At 42.1% G+C, this 21945-nt stretch overlaps 1 protein-coding gene across 1 annotated transcript; it reads left to right on the top strand.

Moving 5' to 3' along the window:
• Positions 1–1572: 1572 nt before the first annotated feature.
• Positions 1573–13983, top strand: LOC306893017 (tripartite motif-containing protein 16-like). Its single transcript, XM_079454462.1, has 6 exons — positions 1573–2238; positions 11511–11606; positions 11704–11937; positions 12008–12167; positions 12250–12309; positions 12534–13983. Exons 1-6 carry the CDS (start codon positions 1654–1656, stop codon positions 13061–13063), a joined length of 1665 nt encoding a protein of 554 aa, XP_079310588.1. The 5' UTR covers positions 1573–1653; the 3' UTR covers positions 13064–13983.
• Positions 13984–21945: the final 7962 nt, after the last annotated feature.

Genomic DNA, 21945 nt, shown 5'->3' with positions numbered 1-21945 from the left:
GAGCACCAACCACTAGGCGACTGTCGCTAAAAGTGGCGCCTCTTCTCACCCTGCTGTGCTTCCCGATCAGCAGATTCCCCCAGGGAGGCGTGCGAAGGGCTAATCCCCCCTATCCGTACCCTCATGGGACCTTAACGTTGTCCTGGTTGCCCTGTGTAAGGCCCTGTTTGAGCCCCTGGAGAACCCGATCTTTCTCTCTGATCGCAATTGAAGTTGGAAGTGACAAAAGGATCAGTTTGTTTGACTCATTCTCCCTCAAGATCATCATTTTGGACTGCACTCTAAAAAAATCTAATTTGCTAAATGTTCTCCCTAAAAGGTTACTTGAACATGGAATTTTTAGTTAAAGGAGCCAAGTGATTGTTTTACATATACTAAACAAAGTTAGCCTAAACTTGTTTCGTACAAATCTTATTTTGTTGACTGGACTTAGATTATCAGGTTTTTGGCCAATTCTGTGTTTCTTATAAGTTTTTCTTTAAAAGAAAAGTGTTTTAGTTCTTGCTGGCTAATTAACTGCTTTAATATTGTTGTTTTTATTAGTTATCGGTTGTGTTTAGAATGTTTTTTATGAATGTAATAAAGATCCATAGAAGGGAAGGAAGGAGGCGGGAACCGCGCGGACATTTCAAATAATAAAACTTTAATTAAACATAAACAAACAACAAACACGGAAGTAAAGACCGGCAGCCACCTCACAGTTGACTGCCGGCCATAAAACAAACACAAACTTAACCCAATGTCCAGGCCCGGTCCTCTCTCGTCAACATTCCTGCCGGTCGTCCTTTTAGGCTCCCAATCTCCTCCGTGAGAGATGCGGGACCGGTGCGCGCACAGCTGATTGCACTTATCACTCATGCCACTGGTCCCGCCTCACGGCTCTTGTCCCGCCTTCCACACCACAATGAATTATGTTTTTTGGTTGTTACCATGGTGTGTGTTTTCAATGGTGAGGTGTAAGGGCATTACACAATAGTAAAACTGATTAAATGCACTCAACAAAAATTGCTTAAACAGTTATTTGGTCTATTTTGGTGTGTTTGAGGCAGAAAACACACACAAATGTGTTTAGTTTTTATATAACCAAATTATATTATCTACATATGACCAGCCAACCAAAAATATTTAGTTGTGTTGTTCATTATGTAAACTTGACAATGTTGTGACCACTAATGACTTTAACATGTTATTTTTAAGTTGTTTGACATTCAGTCTCTGTTTGTTGAGCTTACTCAAAAAATGTATTTTTTTTATTTTAAGTTGACTCAACTATTTATTTTACAGTGTGGTGGTTATTTTGAATTGCTATCCGGCTATGAATTGCTATTCATTGACAGGATTATAACCCTGTCTTAAAACTACATGTATTTATTATTCATAATGGATTGATACTATTTTCAGCGATGGCATAGGACAGGTGATCTAAAGATCAAATCTTACTTAAGCCCAGTGAAATTCATAAATTTCATTACTCAGAACATTCAGGACAATAATTTACACGCCTGCTTGAGACAGCCATCTAGTGGACGTGCTTCGTGTTTGACTGGCACGCCTTTATTTTTATCATGTCTTAAACAGAACCAGGAAACTGAGTTCAAGGAAAACAAAACTGAACTGTGCGTTTCAACTTTCCAATAGTCTTCATACAGTGAAATGGCAGAATCCAGTATTCTATGGTCTCGGGAGCAGTTCAACTGTTCAGTGTGTTTGGATCTACTGAAGGACCCGGTGACGGTTCCCTGTGGACACAGTTACTGTATTAAATGTATCTCTAACTGCTGGGATCAGGATGTTCAGAAGGGAGTCTACAGCTGCCCTCAGTGCAGACAAACCTTCACTCCTAGACCTGCTCTATTTAAAAACACCATGCTTGCTGACGTTGTGGAGAAACTAAGAAATACAAAAATACATGTTTCTGTTCTCTGTTACGCTGGACCTGGAGATGTGGGGTGTGACGTCTGTACAGGAAGAAAACAAAAAGCCGTCAAGTCCTGTCTGGTGTGTCTCAACTCTTACTGTGAAACTCATCTTGAGCAACATGAGAATTTCTTTAAAAGCAAAAAACACAGCTTGACCGATGCCACTGGACGACTTCAGGAGATGATCTGCCCTCAACACGGCAAAATTTTGGATATCTACTGCCGTACTGATCAGCAGTGTTTGTGTTATGTGTGTATGGTGGACGTGCACAAAAAACACGATATTGTTTCATCTGCAGCAGAGAGAAGTGAGAAACAGGTAGGTAGTGGTGTATGTTGTCAATGTGATCTATCTGCTCCATAATAAATGCTTATTTACGGTCACACTATGGATTGTTGACTGGACAAATGATTTTATATTAAACAGGGGCTTTGAAAGTACACAGCATGTGCAGCACAACTCTGTTGTTGTTAATATTTAAAAGAGGAATGTTTTAGTGGACCGGTTGTCACGATCGTCAGCTGGAGTGCCCATGAACTCCAGTAGAGGACACTCCACTCTGGCATTTTGTGCCCATTCCCACTTCCAACTCCATTTCCCATAATCCCATGCTAATCACCACCAGGTGTTCCCCATTACCACTCCCCTATATATACTGTGTTTGGACTCTCAATGATTACAAAGTCTTGTTTAGCTTAGTTCAAGGTAGTTCAACCAACTCTAGGTTATACCTTGAACGCAGAGTTGGTTTTCTTAGAAATTAGAAACTGAGTTTTTGGTTTCAGACAGCTAAAAACTGTATTTGTAAATGTTCTCACTCCCCATCTGTGTTCTAGTCATATTGTGACACGCCATGGTGTATAGGACAGTTGTTCGGGTGTTATTAAACTTTAAACCAATCGAATATTAAACATTAAACTTACTTCATCAGGTTATCTTATTTTTTATGTTTGCTTAACTATTAATTTTGTGATTTTTGTAATGTAACGGGGGATTTAGCCCGTCATGTGGGGAAAATTAACTATGACTGCTCTGGAAGTTTGGACAACGAAAGGATCTTGGTCCTCGCTCCCCAAACGTTTTAGCCTCGTTACACACTAATGTGTGTATGTTGTTTCTTACTTTATTGTGTGAGAAAACTAAAGATTGACAAGGGTAGGCTTCAGGTATGATAATGTCACACGGTGGCTTCCTGAAGAGAAATTGCATATGTAAGAACACAGTGTGTTATGCTCCTCCCTCCCCAGATCTAATAAAGTAAGCGAGACTTCCCCACTCCCCAGCAGCCCTCAATGAAAAGATACACTGTAAATAAGAGCAAAAAAACAATTAAAACAAATTTATTCTTTTAGATTTCTTATGATTGGTTATTTCTTCTGTCTAAATAAAGAATAAAATAAAGTCATTTACAGTCTTTGTGTTGTCTTTTGAATTCACAGCCACACTTTTAACACTGAAGTTGTAAACTTTTTTTTACTTGTGGTATAACAAATCCCTTATAGAACTTCAATTTGTCAATGTCAATTTGTATACCCACAAACTATCACTTTTCCAAAAGATCACCTTCAAACAATCACCTTTGAAAACAACAAACATAAACATACCATCAAATTTCCCATCTGAATAACACTTTTAAAGGTTTACTCACAGTTCACCGTTTATCAGTTCAGTCACTGAAAAATAAAGGAGAACAGTTCGTAGAACGATGAATTCGAGTGCGTTGTCTGGACGTGGGGTGCGTTGCAATAAACTGAAGATCCCTTATTGAAGTGTGCAAGTTCAAAAATACACTCACTTTTGTCTAATCTGTTTCACAGACAAACTATCTCAAAAGAAAATCAACTTGCAGATGAATCAAACGGAGATGTCACTTGAATGGCAGGGTAAAAACAATCTTCACTCTGGAATCAGCAGAAAAAGTTATGTCTCTTCCTTAAGTGCGTACTGTGTACTAGTTACTACAGCGATCTCAATCTCACGTGCTCTGACTCGTGCGGGAAATTAATTACACGTGAACAGTCCAATTGAGCTATTAACTCGACCACACGTGTCGATCAAAACACAAAAAGTGCAAAAAGACATGTAACGAGTCTCTGGATAGCAAAAATTAAACGGGGTTTGCACTTTAAACGTACTCACAGCTTTCGTGGTTTTCACAATATGTCACTGCGTTACTCTCACAGCCAACACATACTGGAACAAAACTGCCTTACGCAAAATCAAACGCGAGTCACTGTTCACACGTTCACTTAGTGCTGTCTGCTGTCGCTCTTTACTCAAAGCCTCGATAATCTTTAATTAAAACAACTTTATCGAGCAAGCTTCACAATCGCGACACGGCACTCTCTTCTTTGTCAGACACACATACCGCGCTCTCCTTCGTCTCACTCCGCTACATTCACCGCACGCGCAAAGAAAATAGACCACTCGCCAAAATAAGAGTACCCTAAAAAATATATTCAAAATGATTACCATTACATTCCCCCCTGCTAAACCCTGCCATGCCATTGACATCTCCAATCAGCTCACATATGAAACACAAAACAATACATTTAGGTAGTGCAATACAAATATTCAACCTTTTAAACAGATAAACACTTTTCAACTTTAAACAGATTCGTCATTAAAATCTCAATTAAATTCTTTACACGTTTCATGACTTTTTAACCACATAGTCATCTCTGTATCTGAAAGGTAAATTACCACGGGTTTTCCTCTGCGAACGCCTAAGCTCAGGTAAGTCTTGACAATCAACCTCAGAATCATCAGCATCATCTGAAACATTTTGTAACTCAATTTCTCTGGCTACATTTTCAGGTTCTTGCACTATATCCCCTTCTAGATCTACATCATCTGCTCCAACCTGACCCACCCCTTCATCTCGGTTAAGTCTAAGTGGAGTGACTGGAACACAAATAAGATCTGGGAATTCGGATTCAGAATCTGACTGGTCTGTGGCTTGTTTTCTGGATGTACAAGGTGCAGTAGGTGAAAACAAAGGAAATGTGCAGTGCCTAATCTGATCTCTGTGTACTACTCTAGCTGTCCCCCCTCTCTCAGGTCTGATAGTGAATACAGGGATGTCTGGATGATTCTGCTTTACTACTATGTAAGTTGTGTGCTCCCACTTGTCTTGGATTTTGTTCCTGCCTCTGTGTCTGTGATTGCGAACCAAAACGCGGTCACCAGGCCTTACAAGCGCTCCAGCAGACTTGCGGTCATACACCCTCTTGCGTCTCTTCGCAGTCTCTTGATTGACTTCACTTGCAACTTTTACTGCAGTTTTCAGTCTCTCGTGATGATTCCTCACCCATTCATCCAGGTTTTCAGCATCACTTTCCTCTAAATCCTTTCCACCCAACACATCCAGCGGAAGGCGTGCATCTCTCCCGAACATCAAATAAAAGGGGGAATATCCCGTGGATGAGTGAACATGGTTGTTGTACGCCATCACCAGTTCTGGTAGATGAGTCTTCCAGTCTCTTTTTCTTTCAGGGGTCAGCGTTCTTAGCATGTCGTGCATGGTACGGTTGAACCTCTCGCATCGTGAGTTTCCTTGAGGGTGGTACGGACTTGTACGACTCTTTCCAATACTGTACACTTTACAGAGTTCCTTGATCACATGTGCCTCAAAACACCTTCCTTGGTCTGAGTGTAAACGGGCAGGACATCCGTAGTAAACAAACCAATGTTTGATGAGGGCCTTAGCAGTAGTACTTGCTGTTTGGTTCTTTGTTGGAACAGCAACAGTGAATCGGGTGAACATGTCCGTCAGTACCAGCACATTCTCATATCCTCCAGATGACATCTCCAGCTGGGTGTAGTCCATTGCCAGAACCTCTAATGGAGCGGTAACGTTACTGCATGTCATTGGGGCTCTGATTCTTGGAAAGACATCCTTTGCAAGTGTACATCGCTTACACTGTCCAGTCCATCCTTGAACATCTCTAGACATGTTGGGCCAATAGTAACTCCTTCTCATTAACGTTAGGGTGCTTCTTTCACCAAAATGACCTCCGTGCTCGTGCTGACAGACGTAAACTACTCGCCGCAAGGGATCCGGAACAACCAGCTGGCTAATCTTTTCTCCATCTCTTGGGTCATAAATACATCTAAACAACACTCCACGATTCAGCTGAAAACGGTCAAAGTCTCTGAAGAGTTTCTTCAACTCTTGAGTCATACTACGTTGTCCTGCTGAGCTTGGTCTTTTGTTTCTAGAGACGGCGTCATATACCGGACCTATCACAGGGTCATCCTTTTGCAGTTTCATGATCTCATCCCAGCTGTAACCACTCACTACTTCCCTGACCGATGCTTGAACAGCTAGCTGAACTCCAACTTCGTCCTTCTTGATCTCTTGAGCTGGCCACAAACATGCGTGCACCTCCTGAGAACTGATTCGGATAAAATCCTTTTCGGTGTCATCTCGTTCGGGTTCTTCCTTGGCAGGTAACCTCGACAGGGCATCAGCATTTGTGTTCAGTCGACCCGGCTTGTACAGAACTTCGAAATTGAACTCTGCCAACTGCGCCGCCCAGCGCTGCTCGACAGCCCCGAGATTGGCCGTCCCCAGATACCGCAGAGGATTGTGATCAGTCACCACTGTGAACTTAGAAAACATGAGGTACTCTTTAAACTTTTCTGTTACAGCCCATTTAAGTGCCAGTAGTTCCAGTTTAAACGCACTGTAATTCTTATCATTTCTCTCTGACCCTCTTAGACCCCTGCTTGCAAAGGCGATAACTCTCTCAACTCCCCCCTGCTTTTGGCCTAACACAGCTCCGAGGCCCTGGCGGCTTCCATCAGTAGTGAGGATGAATGGGACACTAAAACTGGGGTATGCAAGCACCGGTGGAGACATCAGACACTGTTTCAGCTTTTCAAATGCAGCTTGGCACTCGCTACTCCAGAAGAATGGTTCACTAGGCTTCCTTTTGGTCTTACCGCCCATCAGTGCATGCAATGGTTTTGCTGTTTGAGCAAAGTTTGGTACGAATCGCCTGTAATAGCTTGTGAATCCAATTAACTGTCTCACTTCTGTTACACTCTTGGGTACCGGCCACGTATCTAGGGCACTCACTTTTTCATCATCAACCTTGATTCCTTCTGAGGAGATTAAATGACCCAGAAATTTCACTTCAGATCGCAGGAGGAAGCATTTGCTCGGTTTCAACTTTAATCCGTGCTGTCGTAGTCAACCAAGGATGAGCTCTAGTCGTTCACAGTGGCTCTGGAAATCTCTGGAAAACACGATGATATCATCAAGGTAAATCAAGAGCACATCGAATGTTAGGTCACCAAGTACCACTCCCATAAGCCGCTGGAAGGTGGCCGGAGCGTTGCACAGCCCGAATGGCATACGTGTCCATTCATAAAGTCCAAATGGAGTAGTGACGGCTGTCTTCTCACAGTCTTTTTCACTTACAGCAACTTGGAAATAGCCGGCAGTCAGATCTAGTGTGGAGAAGAGCTGAGCATTCCCCAGAGCATCTAGGGACTCTTCCACTCTTGGAAGTGGATATGCATCTTTGCATGTGACTTGGTTTAATCTCCTGTAATCACAGCAGAAACGTACACTGCCATCCTTCTTTTTGACAATCACAGCTGGTGACGCCCACGGACTTGAACTTTTCTTAAGTATGCCTTGGCACACAAGATCTTGGACATGCCTTCTGAATTCCTGAAACACTTGTGGTGGTACTCGTCTGTGTCTCTGTTTGATTGGAGGAGCATCACCAGTGGGGATGTCATGCTTCACTGCTTGTGTGTACCCATAGTCATTGTCGCTCTTTGAAAATACGTCTCTGTATTTTGTTAACAACTTCCTTAGTTCTTCGTTCTGTGTGGGTGTAAGGCTTCCAATGTTTACCTGGACAGGTACTGGAAATTCTTCAGAAACTTCATCTGCTTGAATGTGTATCACCTGTTTGACATGCAGTGTTTCATTCTTCTCTTCAAACTCCAGCATCTCTTTAGGTAACACCTCATGTGGTTTGGATACAACTGCCACTCTGCATCTTGGGGTAAGTCTGATAGCTTTCTCACTTGAGTTCATAACACGCACAGGAACTTTACCACCCTCTGTTCTTGTTAACACGTTGGCTACTAGTAGACCATTGGGCAAACTCGTTTCAGCTGTGGGCTCAACCAGTACTGGACACTTCAGTTTAGGAGGTACCCTACAGCGACCTTCGAATACTCTTTCGCTCCGCGAAGGAATTGTGATGGCCTTCTTCCCACCCACTTTGACAAATCCAATCTTCCCATCTTGACTCAGATTTTCAGCTTTATCGACACTGGCTAGCACTCGTCTAATCATTGCGTCCTGCTGTTGCCCACTCTTGTTAATCTTCTTTACACCTTTTCCCGTTATCAACAATGACTTCAGCTCACTGATGATATTCATCCCAATGATCCCCGAAAGCCCTCTTATCTCTTTGGCCTCTGGGCTGGTGTCCGTCAGCACAAAGATACACTTCCCTGGGAGGATTTTCCCCATGCATTCCACATCAGCATGTAAACATCCTAGGACAGGAATGTCGAGTCCATTTGCTGCAGTTAGCCTCACCCAATTGGCAGATGACAGTTTCAGTTCTTGCTCTCCGAAGTGCCTTTTGAAATGAGACTCCGTAATCGTTGAAACTTCCGAACCCGTGTCGAGTAAGCAGTCAGTCTTTACACCAGCAATCTTGACATCAACTGTTAGGCAATCTCCAAAAGCTCCTTCTTTCAGGGTTTCAGTTGCTTCATCCGTCCATTCAGCAGTACGGCTTCTTATCACTGATGGCCCTGAGCTCGCTGCCGATGTACCAGCTGGCGCATTAGCTGTATTCGTGTCAGCTGTCCTCGCAGAATGTCGAGACTGGTCAGTTACATTAGCGGCATCTGTGCCTTGTGGACAACGTCTGCTTGTATGTCCCGGTTCCCCACATGAATAACAAATGTACCGTCCATCGCTGTCTTTCAGGGGTTGTCGTTTAGGGCGGGCCTGCTGTCTTTGAATCCTACTGTTGCTATGCACTACCTGATAAAGCTCTTCTTGACGGACAGAAATCCTTTGTATGGCCTCATGCAGCTTTTCGAGAGTCAGTGTAGACGAAGCTTGTCCTGCATCAGCATTTACTACTCGAACGCGAGGGCTGGATTTGAAAGTGCTTGACATTTGTGTCTCCTCTTCTTCAGACCATGTGATTGCATCTTGCATTACCTGAACAAAGGTCAGAGTTGTGTCTTCTTTTACTCGTCTCTTCATCTCCCGCCTCAGGAGATCATCCCGAAGACCGAGAACAAGTTGTTCTTTTAACACGCTTTCAGCCTCAGGGACTCGGTTTGGCTCTCTAGACTGAACTTTGCTTAGTCTTTCCTGCAAATCATATGCATACAAGCGTATCGTCTCCCCTGGCATCTGCTTTCGTTCATAGAAGTCTTTAAGTCTAGTTCCAACAGGCACTTTGTCTCCGTACGTCTCCAGCAGGACTTTAAAGATGTTTTCTGCAGAGCCTTCCGTTTCACCCAGCATAAACTTCACAGTCGCTTTAGCTTCACACTTGAGATGCTGTTTCGCCAACTCCACTCGGTCTTCCGCTGGCACTCTCATCACCTGGAAAGCAGATTTCATCGATGACACCCATTCTTCGATGCTCGGTTCACCTGGTTTTGCGGGGGAGCCGCTGAATTCTGGAAGTTTTCTGTCTCGTGGAATATAGACGGCAGCTGGAGGTGCTCGTGAGGCGGTTTGTTGCTCAATGACTGTTCTTGCTAGAGACAAGGCTTCCCTTTGTTCCGACCTGGCTTGGTCAAGCGCCCCTGTCTGTTCTGCAAATCTTCTTTGCATTTCTTCCATCTGCCTTCTCAGTTCGTCGAGCTCTGCCATTCTTCAGCTTGTAGGCCTGGGACTCGTGAGACAAAAAAAAATGATTAAACTGCCTAATTCGATCCTGTTCGTGACGCCAAATGTAACGGGGGATTTAGCCCGTCATGTGGGGAAAATTAACTATGACTGCTCTGGAAGTTTGGACAACGAAAGGATCTTGGTCCTCGCTCCCCAAACGTTTTAGCCTCGTTACACACTAATGTGTGTATGTTGTTTCTTACTTTATTGTGTGAGAAAACTAAAGATTGACAAGGGTAGGCTTCAGGTATGATAATGTCACACGGTGGCTTCCTGAAGAGAAATTGCATATGTAAGAACACAGTGTGTTATGCTCCTCCCTCCCCAGATCTAATAAAGTAAGCGAGACTTCCCCACTCCCCAGCAGCCCTCAATGAAAAGATACACTGTAAATAAGAGCAAAAAAACAATTAAAACAAATTTATTCTTTTAGATTTCTTATGATTGGTTATGTCTTCTGTCTAAATAAAGAATAAAATAAAGTCATTTACAGTCTTTGTGTTGTCTTTTGAATTCACAGCCACACTTTTAACACTGAAGTTGTAAACTTTTTTTTACTTGTGGTATAACAAATCCCTTATAGAACTTCAATTTGTCAATGTCAATTTGTATACCCACAAACTATCACTTTTCCAAAAGATCACCTTCAAACAATCACCTTTGAAAACAACAAACATAAACATACCATCAAATTTCCCATCTGAATAACACTTTTAAAGGTTTACTCACAGTTCACCATTTATCAGTTCAGTCACTGAAAAATAAAGGAGAACAGTTCGTAGAACGATGAATTCGAGTGCGTTGTCTGGACGTGGGGTGCGTTGCAATAAACTGAAGATCCCTTATTGAAGTGTGCAAGTTCAAAAATACACTCACTTTTGTCTAATCTGTTTCACAGACAAACTATCTCAAAAGAAAATCAACTTGCAGATGAATCAAACGGAGATGTCACTTGAATGGCAGGGTAAAAACAATCTTCACTCTGGAATCAGCAGAAAAAGTTATGTCTCTTCCTTAAGTGCGTACTGTGTACTAGTTACTACAGCGATCTCAATCTCACGTGCTCTGACTCGTGCGGGAAATTAATTACACGTGAACAGTCCAATTGAGCTATTAACTCGACCACACGTGTCGATCAAAACACAAAAAGTGCAAAAAGACATGTAACGAGTCTCTGGATAGCAAAAATTAAACGGGGTTTGCACTTTAAACGTACTCACAGCTTTCGTGGTTTTCACAATATGTCACTGCGTTACTCTCACAGCCAACACATACTGGAACAAAACTGCCTTACGCAAAATCAAACGCGAGTCACTGTTCACACGTTCACTTAGTGCTGTCTGCTGTCGCTCTTTACTCAAAGCCTCGATAATCTTTAATTAAAACAACTTTATCGAGCAAGCTTCACAATCGCGACACGGCACTCTCTTCTTTGTCAGACACACATACCGCGCTCTCCTTCGTCTCACTCCGCTACATTCACCGCACGCGCAAAGAAAATAGACCACTCGCCAAAATAAGAGTACCCTAAAAAATATATTCAAAATGATTACCATTACATTTACTTTAACGTTCATCCAGGCCTTACTTATCCTCACATGAACTACACTAAATGACACACCTAAAAAAAATATTCACAACCTAGTTCATTTATACTAAACTTATAATGACTTATAACTACACCTTTATTTCAAAGAGCCAGTTAAAGAAGACCCAGAAAAGATATCAGGAGAGAATTCAGAAGATGCAGACCGAGCTTCAGAGGATTGAAGCGCTTGTGAGCTCTTACAAGGTGAGTTGTACAAGAACGTCTGACATTTACTAGTCACAGAAGCTCACACTCGGTGTGATCTAAAAGTAAGATCTGATTGTAATATGCGTCCTAACAGCGCTCTGCAAAGACAGCAGTGGATGACAATGAGATAATTTTTACTCAACTGATCTCGTTTATTGTGAGAAGCCGCTCTGAGGTGACACAGCTGATCCGGGATCAGGAAAAAGCCGCAGTGAATCAGGCTGAACGAGTCTTGAAGAGACTAGAGAAGAAGATCGATGATCTGAAGAAGAAAGATACCGAGCTGGAGCAGCTTTCACGCACAGATGATCACATCCACTTCCTGCAGGTAACTGAGATGTGATGTGAACAGTGCTCATGTTTGACATACACTGAAATGTTTTCGTGTGTCTGTGCAGAGTTTCCAGTCGAACTCTGCGCGACCTGAATCTTCAGACTCGCAGAGCATCCCTCTCAGCTCTCTCCTCTCTTTTGATGATCTAGAAAAATCTGCGTCTCAACTGAGCGAGAAACTGCAGGGTTTCTGCAGGAAGGAGTTAGAAAAGCTATCTGATAGAGGTAAGGAATGAGTTCAATTGAGGACATCAAAATGTATCTTCAATGTTTTACATAACAATGTATTTTTGATTTGTTTCTTAAGTGAAACAGATAGAAATCATCGCCTTCCCCAAACCCAAGACCAGGGAGCAGTTCCTCTTATGTAAGTTACTATAGACCTATAGTTACTATAGAAGGAGTTTAAAATATCATCTTGTTGTGTTGCTTAGTGCCACAATCTTATATTTTAATATTGCCAAACAAAAACACTGACGACAGTTTAAGATTGAGATTAAAAACGACTTTCTTTGTGGGTTATGTGTCTAAAAATGCTACATCATTTGTAACGAAAACAACTAGATGCACATTTGTGTTCATGTTCCCCAGATTCTCACGAGCTGACACTGGATCCAAACACACTGAATAACCGCCTCCGTCTATCTGAGGAAAACAGAACGATCACCATGACTGAAACAGAACAGCCGTATCCCGATCATCCAGACAGATTTGATGCTTTGGGCCAAGGGTTGTGTAGAGAGAGTGTGTGTGGACGCTCTTACTGGGAGGTTGACTGGAGTGTTGGTGCCTGTATGGCAGTGTCATATAAAAGCATCAATAGCAAGGGAAAGATGGACAAGTCTGGATTTGGATTCAATGATCAGTCCTGGGGTTTGACCTGCTCTTCTAAGAGATTTTCATTCTGGCACAACAACGAATGGACGGATTACTCGTTAAAGTCTAGCTGCTGTAGAATAGGAGTGTATGTGGATCACAGAGCAGGTATTTTGTCCTTTTACAGCGTCTCTGACACGATGACCCTCATCCACAGCATCAGCACCACATTCACTCAGCCTCTCTATCCTGGCTTAAGACTTACTTTGAATGAGAAAGCGACACTCTGTGATCTAACAATATAACTACACAGAAAAAAATGATATTTGCTTCTAGTTCAATTTAGTCCAATTTTGCCATTCATGTCGGCACTGCATAAATGATTCGTGTTGTGTTAACATGTAATTGTTACAACTAGGCAGAGGATTTATATTTCCCACCATGCTTTGTGTAAGACTTCATTTTGAGAGTTGTTATTTAGAATAAGTGTTGTTTTATGTGTTTTTCAGTAAAGTGAAACACTTGTTAGGGTTTAATGTATAATAATTTATCTTTGAGATTTAGAGGAGTTTGTTATATTTTAAGTTGTGGTAACCATTGTTTAGAAAAGCGTTGCCTTTGCTTAGGTAGTGCGAGGTTACATGTTTTATTAGAGTTTCTGTTAAGCTGGGTTGACTTTATATCTTGTTAGAGAAAAACAAAACGTGGAAAACATTTAATGAGAATAGAAAATGTTAACATTTAAAAATCATGTTTGTTTAACAAACATAAATCTGGCAACTGGAACGTAATGAAATGATGCTGAGTAAACCCAACTTTATTATGTGATGAAGTTCACTTTATTAGAGACCTAAATTGTGATTTAAGTGTTTCTTAGCAGTATATATTATCAGGTGTTTGTATCTCTCTGGTTTTAGACCAAATATTTAAAAGGTATAATGTAAATAAAGTGAACATTTTGTATATCTCTGGACCAGTAGGTGGCGCTTCTGTACAAGGATACTTGATCTGTAGGATCAAGGATATCATTTGATTTCAAGAACACTTTTCAAGAACTCTTTTTGTTTGTTGATTGTTTTGTAAGCATTTTTAGTTTTGACTGTTATTTGTGTATAGAATCCGATTTAAATGATTGACTGTGCACATTTCCATTGGTTTCTATGACATTGGATTTAATAAACATTTGGCGTGGTTCAGTCATGTTTAATAAACATTTATCTTTATTCCTTGCTTCGTTCTTTCTACTTGATTCGGATTAGTCAAAACATTACAATTGAAAGGGACCTTTGAATGTTGAATGTGTGTGAAAAACACCATGTGTTCTCCAATTATATTCATGATGAAAAAAAACATTTTACTTGACAATTCTAGAGAAATGCTCATTCTCTGGTATCAAAATATCTTAAAATAAATGTAAAAATGTTTAACTTACAGTTTGTCTGTTTGTGGTTGCACTTAAAATCTAAACATTAAATAAGTGCTATACATTTGTATGAAAGCATCAATGCAGTTTTGTGAATGTCATTTTACACATTTGTCTGCAACATCAACTTCAGTAAACAGATTTCTCGACAAGCATTTACTTTTCTCTACATCAGTTTCTTAAGAATACAGTGCAATGTATATTGACAAGAAATATTTAGGCCTCTTGTTGTATAAGGTGTAATCCTTCTGGAGCCAAAAGAACTCTTTCCCAAGTCAAAATGAAACATTCTCCAAAAAGGTAATATTTTATTTTAACTGTTGTAAGATCAATGTCTTAAGTTACTTTTACAGTATTCTTCCTATATAGCTAATAGAAAGAAGGCTGAGGCCCGTCTAACTGGCGGGGGTCCACCTCCACCTCCTCTCACCCCATCTGAGGAGTTGGCTCTTTCACTTAATAAAGGTCGCCCTGTGGTCGATGGGATTCCAGAGGGCACTTCGTCAGACTTTGCTACCTCCAACAACAACTCAAGTGACTTGGTACAATGTAGGTATACCATATTGGTACTTATGATTATTTAGTCATACGTTTGGACAAAACGATCATTACCTCTTGTCATTAGGAAGAAGGCTAAATGCTTCCCAAATGCAGTCATTGTTTCACTTGTGCATTATGCATACATATTCTATTTTACAGCATATGCTGTATACAGGAATCTGTTTTTTTATTCTTGCATGTTCCTAATGCCTTTATTCAGTGTCTGTCATACTTTAGTAATTTACACATTGGGTATATTTTTTTCTTGCAGTTGCTGATGGACGCATTGTATTATTGGATCCTCCTGAAACCACACAGTCTATCACAATTGTTAGTGATGCATTTTCCATCTACCTCTACACATAATCTTAGCAGTGTAAGAACTTGTCCCTGGTTGTCCTTATTTACATAATGTTACTATGTGGCAGATTTTCTTCTTTAGCCATCTTATTTACTTTGCCTTCCTAGTTGTCTGTAAAGGAGCTGTATAAGGTCCATCTATTAAGGCAAATTAAAAAAACGGACATGGATATGGAACTTGTACAGCTTCAGCTAGAGGAGAAAAAGCTGGCCATTTAAAAGGCCAACCTTGAAATAGAACTACTGGAGCATCGCCTTAAGCTGAGAATCAAATGTGAACATGAATCTGTTATTTTTTGTGTGTGTATAAAGTAATAAATACAAATCTGTCATGTCTCTTTTATTTCAGGATATGAAGAAATAGAACACATTAAATGAAGAAATTTTGACAAATCATGTCTCTAAGCATTCTGCCATCTCTGTGGTCTGCTAGATTCAATGGGTGTTGTTCTAGGTCATCTTCATCAGGACAGGGGGGATGCCTCTCTCCTCTTATTGTGGCAATGTTGTGAAGTACCACACAAGCAACTGTGATGTCACATGCCCTATTTGGAGTGACCCTGAGCCCACGCAGACACTGAAACCTTGCCTTCAGAATTCCTATTGTCATCTCCACCTTGGCCCGTGTTCTGCTGTGAGACCGGTTGAAGCGTGTCTGTGGTCCGGGCTCAGGATCAGGGTAGGGTGTCATCATATATATACTTACATAACCCGAATGTTACCTCCGTTTTTGGAACCGAAAGCAGAGGTTATCCGCTTACTTACTCCTAAACTTACCCGGGTAAGTCACATAACCTGCTTTCTGGAATACACCCCTGGACTGCTCCCCAGATTCAATTCATTGTACTGTACCAAGACACCCACGTTCACTCTTAAAAATAAAGGTCTTTCACAATGTCATTAAACAACCGTTTCGTTTAAATGGTTCCGTAAAGAACCTTTACATCCTAAAAACCTCCAGGTTATTCAAATACTTAAAAAAACAGAAGTGTAATGTTATAAAGAAACCACAAGAAGTACACAAAAGTCAATTGTAAACTGTAAATGCCTTAAAAAGCAGCACGTAAAGTCAATCCTGAGATTTGTGTGCAGAAGTGTGTCGGAGAAAGATTATTTTATTCTGTGTATTCATTCAATGAATGTGCTGCTATAATTGATGTTTATAATTTTGCATTATATAAAGTCTCATTTAAATAATACAAACATTAAGATCAAGACAATCATACAATAAAATATGAAACACTCAAAAAAAAGGTTTTAACACAAAAACACATAATCCTTTGCAGTTACTGAAGTATTGAATACATTTGCAAGTCACTCGCATCCCTTGAAATGTGTTTATGTATCGAAAATACATGAACACATTTCACTCATCTATTATGCTTCAGAGCAGTGGTTCTCAAACGTCTTCACCCCCTTTGTGTAGTGTGCATTGCAAGTTAACTTATGAGAATACAGCATGGCTTTAAAAGCTGTGCACAACCATCACTATAATCGTAAAAATGTTTTTTACATTTAGGAGGAAGACCTTTTAAATAAGTGTTGCAGGTCCCGATTCCAGAGACCCCGCAGTCAGATTACTGCCCCCTGTAAAACAGGACTGATGTCAGAAGAAATGGGAGACTCACGCCCACTGATCTCTTTATTATGCCTAACAAGTACAAACAATTCTTTTGAAAGCATAAACGTCTGCATCAAACAAATGTCACCAACATTGAAATAAATCACACTTCCGACACAATCTCCTTTTCTTCGTTTTACCATTTTCAGCAGACAAATAAATACTCAACAGACATTTTACAAACAGCCGGCAGTAATTACTAAACACAAAGTGGTTATATATGAAATTACTCATCTATCAACTGTTAACATGAGCATTTAAAATATTCTTGCTTCTTAAAGCCAATGTGAAACGCAATTCACTCTTGGTATGTACTGGATCACCACAGATCCAGCCATTTTCAAGCTTTCTTCAGCGAAGCGGTCACGTGACCACAAAGCGCGGCAAATACGACCACAGTGTGAACCGACTATATACTTAACGCTATGAATTTACTCAATAACTTGAACAATCAAACATTTTGTGACCCAAAAGTAAGTAATTCCAAAACAATATTCATATATAACGATCACTAGAGCATCCTTACATTACCTTTCTTCACGTTAGTGTGAACATCACATATTACACGGACACACATATTCACAAATTCCATCACTATTTACACTTTACATTCAGGAAAAGTATCTGAATAATGTCAGAAGAGACGGGAGAGTCGCATCTGCGGTTTAACAGTCCTGAGGACGCATGCGCAGTTCGTCGTTCTTCCAGCGACTCTCCAATCAGAGTGTCAAAATAATCACACTTACACATAAACCAAATGAAAATAAAAAGAATAAGTCACCCAAATCCGTGAAACTGTAAATAGGTATGAATCTCAAGCAGAAAAACAGAGGTTGACTGTAACAAATATGACTTTACAAAGAGGCAAACATTCAGAGTTATATTTACCACCCTTTAGTATTCACACTAAGCAGTGTTCATTTCATCTGGGCTAACCCATGTAGGGCCTACATGGAACCCGTGGACAAAACCGCCTGAGACCCAGATACACAACCCACATCAAAGCCATCCTCACCAGTGGCGTAGCCAGGGGAGGGGCCATGGGGGCACTGGCCCCTCTTGAAAACTGATTGGCCCCCCATTGTGCCCCCACCCTTCTACTTGTCTGTCACTCACAAATTCAAATTATAATCGTTCAGTTTGTAGTAGGCTAATTCATGATTGCGTCGCGATGCTTCTCAACGAGGACCAAGAATAGGAAGCTGCTGTTTTCCAACAACAACAACAAAAACCACACGGTAAGTTGATCTATATTATATTGCTTATGTTTTTTCGATTAGCGAGTTGTTGCAGTGCAAGAAGGGTTTGGTACTACTAACGTTAGCAGCTACCATGTTTCGGTGTTAGGACAGACCAGGTTCGATGACGATGTTATCTCCTAGAGCAGACTAAGATAATGCTAATCATTATATTTACTATGCACCTGACCTGATGCTGAATGTAACATGGGATTTACTTATTTTTTGGCCGCAACAACGCAAGTGATATTGCAAGCGAGGTGACGAAACAAATCGTATGATCTATGATGTTTATCTAACGCTACGGTGAGACACGGCAGGCAAAAACATAGTTTGCTATTATTTTTTACTTGTCAATTTTGAGATTTGGTGCTAACGTTATTTGTATTCAATAACATGTCTTCTTTCAGACTTGTGGTGAAAAGAAAAGTCCACAATACACACGTCTTTATTTTGCTACACCTTTAATCTATTTGCGTCTGTAGATTTTTCCTAAATTCAACAAAAGTTCGCGTTCGAAATCACAACCATGGTGCTGCATCGCTTTCTGCACCGTGTCATTTCGTCATCATAAACCGTTGGAAATCTCTCTCTCTCTCGCTCTCTCTCTCTCAAGATTCAAGATTCAAAAAAGCTTTATTGGCATGATAAAAAAATGTTTTACATTGCCAAAGCACTGCAGGAAGATGCTTTCTCTCTCTCGATCCAAATATGGTCATTTCCTTTTCATCAGCAACCAATCGTGAAAGTAAAATGGGGCATTTAACTCTAAAAGCGAATCTCATAGCTGATGCCAATTTCCGACAACGTGACTCGTTCAGAGGCATCACGTGACATGCTCTGACATTTCCACAGTGTTTTTGACTGTTTTTCTGTTCAGTTTAAGGCCATTGTTCTGCCTTCCATAAGAATGCATCCTATTTTGTATGTGATTACCTTATTTCTCATTCCTTTGTGTATGCTGCCACCTTCTGGTCTTTTGAGGTAACTGTTTAGTAATTAAGTACTACTTCCTGTTAACTTCCTGATTCACGTTTCAGTCGACCGCGAGTTTACACAGATGAACACGGTGCCAGCTATTTTCCATTTTACGTTTGAGCTTTGGACATTATTTGTCTGTAAGTAGATGATTTGTGTTAGAGTAATATTCCTCGTCATATCTCTTTAGTTTTCTTACTTCTGTAACTTAGATATATGTTTTGTGCATACTTTAGTTAGCTAAGTTATGCTAGCTCTCGTTGGTCATGTTGTAAACGCTATTCCTAGCGATCTGTATGTGCTGAAGCTATGTGGTTAGCAACATAGCTGACTTGTATTTCATTTGTATCGTAATGTAAAACTTGTATGTATTTTCTGAATTATTTTACAGTTTTACACAAAAAAGACAAAAAAGACAAAAAGACAAAGAATAAACAAATTCAATCAGTCCTTGGATTTATTTGGAGCTTTGTCAAAGTGTTATCTAGCTGTCTAGTTCTGCCTGCTGGTGACGCAGTACGAGGGCAGCATAGTAAAAAGACAACAGCGCAGCGAGTTCAAACTCAAGAAGATAGCCCAGGAAGATGTCGCTACACATGGACAGACTGGAGGTGGATGCCGCCGAACAGGCACAGGGCGCAGCACCCCTAGAGCTACCCAAAGACGGCCATGAGGCAACCGAGAGGTTAGAGCCTTTCCGAACACCTGACTCCCGGTCTCAGATATCCAGAAGGTCCGGTGGATCAGCAATATCGTCAGCGGCTGCCAGAGCACGTGCCAAGTCAAAAGCAGCACAAGCCCAGGTGACTTTCGCTGAAAAAGAAGCAAGCGTGATGAGGCAGAAAGCTGAACTCGAAGCCAGTCTCCACGTTCTCATGAGCCAGAAGATGGCCGCTGCCGCCGAAGCAGCAGCTGCAGCATATGAGGATGAGGAGATTGAAAGCGGGGAGAAGCGCTACGAGCCATACGTCCCAAGTAAGCCTTTCAGTGCTTATGAACGTACAGGCAACTACGTCCAGCAGCACTCAGCGATGTTCGGCAGAGAACCACCGCCGCCAACGCATGCGCCACTGGATGCCTACAGACAACACCATCGACACACTGGAGCAGCTGCTCGCACGAACCCAATGCCGAGAGTCAACAACATAAAGAAAGAACAGCTAAGTGAACCGTCTCCATTCAAGTCTTGCCCGCAGCCGCCTCATCCAACTCCCAGTCCGAACAATAGATACTCCCCCGAGCCACAGCCAGCACAAGACCTCGCCAGGTACCTCATGCGGCGAGACCTGGTGAGCTCCGGTCTCCTACAGTTCGATGACCGTCCTGAACACTACTGGTCATGGAAAGCATCCTTCCTCAGTGCCACCCAGGACTTGAATCTGACACCTAGGGAAGAACTGGACCTGCTGGTAAAGTGGCTAGGTGCAGACTCAGCAGAGCAAGCGCAGAGAATCCGCTCAGTGCATGTCCTTAATCCTGCTGCAGGCCTCCGCATGGTGTGGCAACGTGTGGAGGAATGCTATGGGACACCAGAAGCCGTAGAACACGCACTTTTTAAAAAGATAGAAGAGTTTCCCAAGCTAACCAACAAGGACAATGCCAAACTCAGAGAACTCGGTGATATCCTCCTTGAACTGGAGTGTGCCAAAGAAGAAGGATACCTACCAGGCCTCGCCTGTCTAGATACAGCTCGCGGCGTGAATCCGATCGCAGAAAAGCTACCCTATAGCCTGCAAGAGAGGTGGATAACCATGGGATCCAAGTTCAAAGAAGAGCATGGAGTAGCCTTCCCTCCATTCTCTCTCTTCTCTCAATTCGTCCGGCGACAGGCCAAAGTGAGGAATGACCCAAGCTTCGCCATCGCCACCTCCAACAGCAACGTGCCACAGAAAGCAGAAAAAGCCACGAGGCACAGCCACAAAGCCCCAGTAAGTGTGCACAAGACCGATGTCACACCCAAGTACACTGAAGGTGACGGCTCTGTGGAGAAGAGAACGAGTGGACCAGACCGCGAGTGCCCGATACACAGGAAGCCTCACCCACTCAAAAAGTGTAGGACCTTTAGATCTAAACCTATTGAAGAACGTAAGGCTTACCTGAAAGACAACCGCATCTGCTTTAAGTGCTGTGGGTCAACTCAGCATATAGCGAAAGACTGCAAAGCATCAATCAAATGTGATGAGTGCAACAGTGAGAGGCACATCACGGCTCTACACCCAGGCCCTCCTACATCCAGCGAGAGAGCTCACACGGAGAAGGAGGAAAGCGGGAAGCCAGATGAAGACGCACCCACAGTTACATCCAAGTGCACAGAGATATGCGGCAATGCAGACAGCCCACGCTCATGTGCTAAGATCTGCCTGATTAATGTCTATCCTGCTGGGAGAAAAGACAAAGCTGCCAAGATGTATGCAGTGCTGGATGAACAGAGTAACAAGTCACTCGCAAAGTCAGAGTTCTTCAGCCTCTTCGGCATCAAAGCCAGTCCAGCTCCTTACACACTGAAGACCTGCGCGGGGACAACAGAGACCTCCGGCAGGCGAGTCAATAACTTCATGCTTGAATCTATGGATGGGAAACTGCAACTCCCTCTCCCCACACTAATCGAGTGTGACATGGTGCCGGATGATAGATCTGAAATCCCGTCTCCTGATGTCGCAAAGCACCACCCTCACCTACAGCCTGTGGCGAACAAGATTCCAGCTGTGGACCCAGACACCCCCATCCTCATGCTCCTGGGAAGAGACATCCTCAGAGTTCACAAGGTGCGTGAGCAAATCAACGGGCCACACAACGCTCCTTATGCGCAACGGCTGGACCTGGGCTGGGTCATCGTGGGTGTCGTCTGTCTGGGGGCAGCCCACAAACCAGCCGAAGTCAACGTGTACAAAGCCAATGTGCTGCATAACGGAAGAACATCCTTCCTCCATCCCTGTCCAAACAACATCCAGGTAAAGGAAGGCCACAGCAGCACATCGCAGCGACACAACCCTCTCTCACACACCCGTGAAGAAGACACAGGCTGGG

This window comes from Barbatula barbatula, assembly GCF_947034865.1.
Source record: "Barbatula barbatula genome assembly, chromosome: 4".
Lineage (NCBI taxonomy): Eukaryota > Metazoa > Chordata > Actinopteri > Cypriniformes > Nemacheilidae > Barbatula > Barbatula barbatula.
This window is presented reverse-complemented; position numbering and strand designations above follow the sequence as displayed.

Excerpts from the sequence above, each read along its gene's own strand:
- LOC306893017 (XM_079454462.1), top strand. The coding sequence starts at position 1,654 with ATGGCAGAATCCAGTATTCTATGGTCTCGGGAGCAGTTCAACTGTTCA. Across the intron at positions 11,607-11,703 it reads CGCTTGTGAGCTCTTACAAG|CGCTCTGCAAAGACAGCAGT; the intron begins GTGAGTTGTACA and ends GCGTCCTAACAG. Across the intron at positions 11,938-12,007 it reads ATCACATCCACTTCCTGCAG|AGTTTCCAGTCGAACTCTGC; the intron begins GTAACTGAGATG and ends GTGTCTGTGCAG.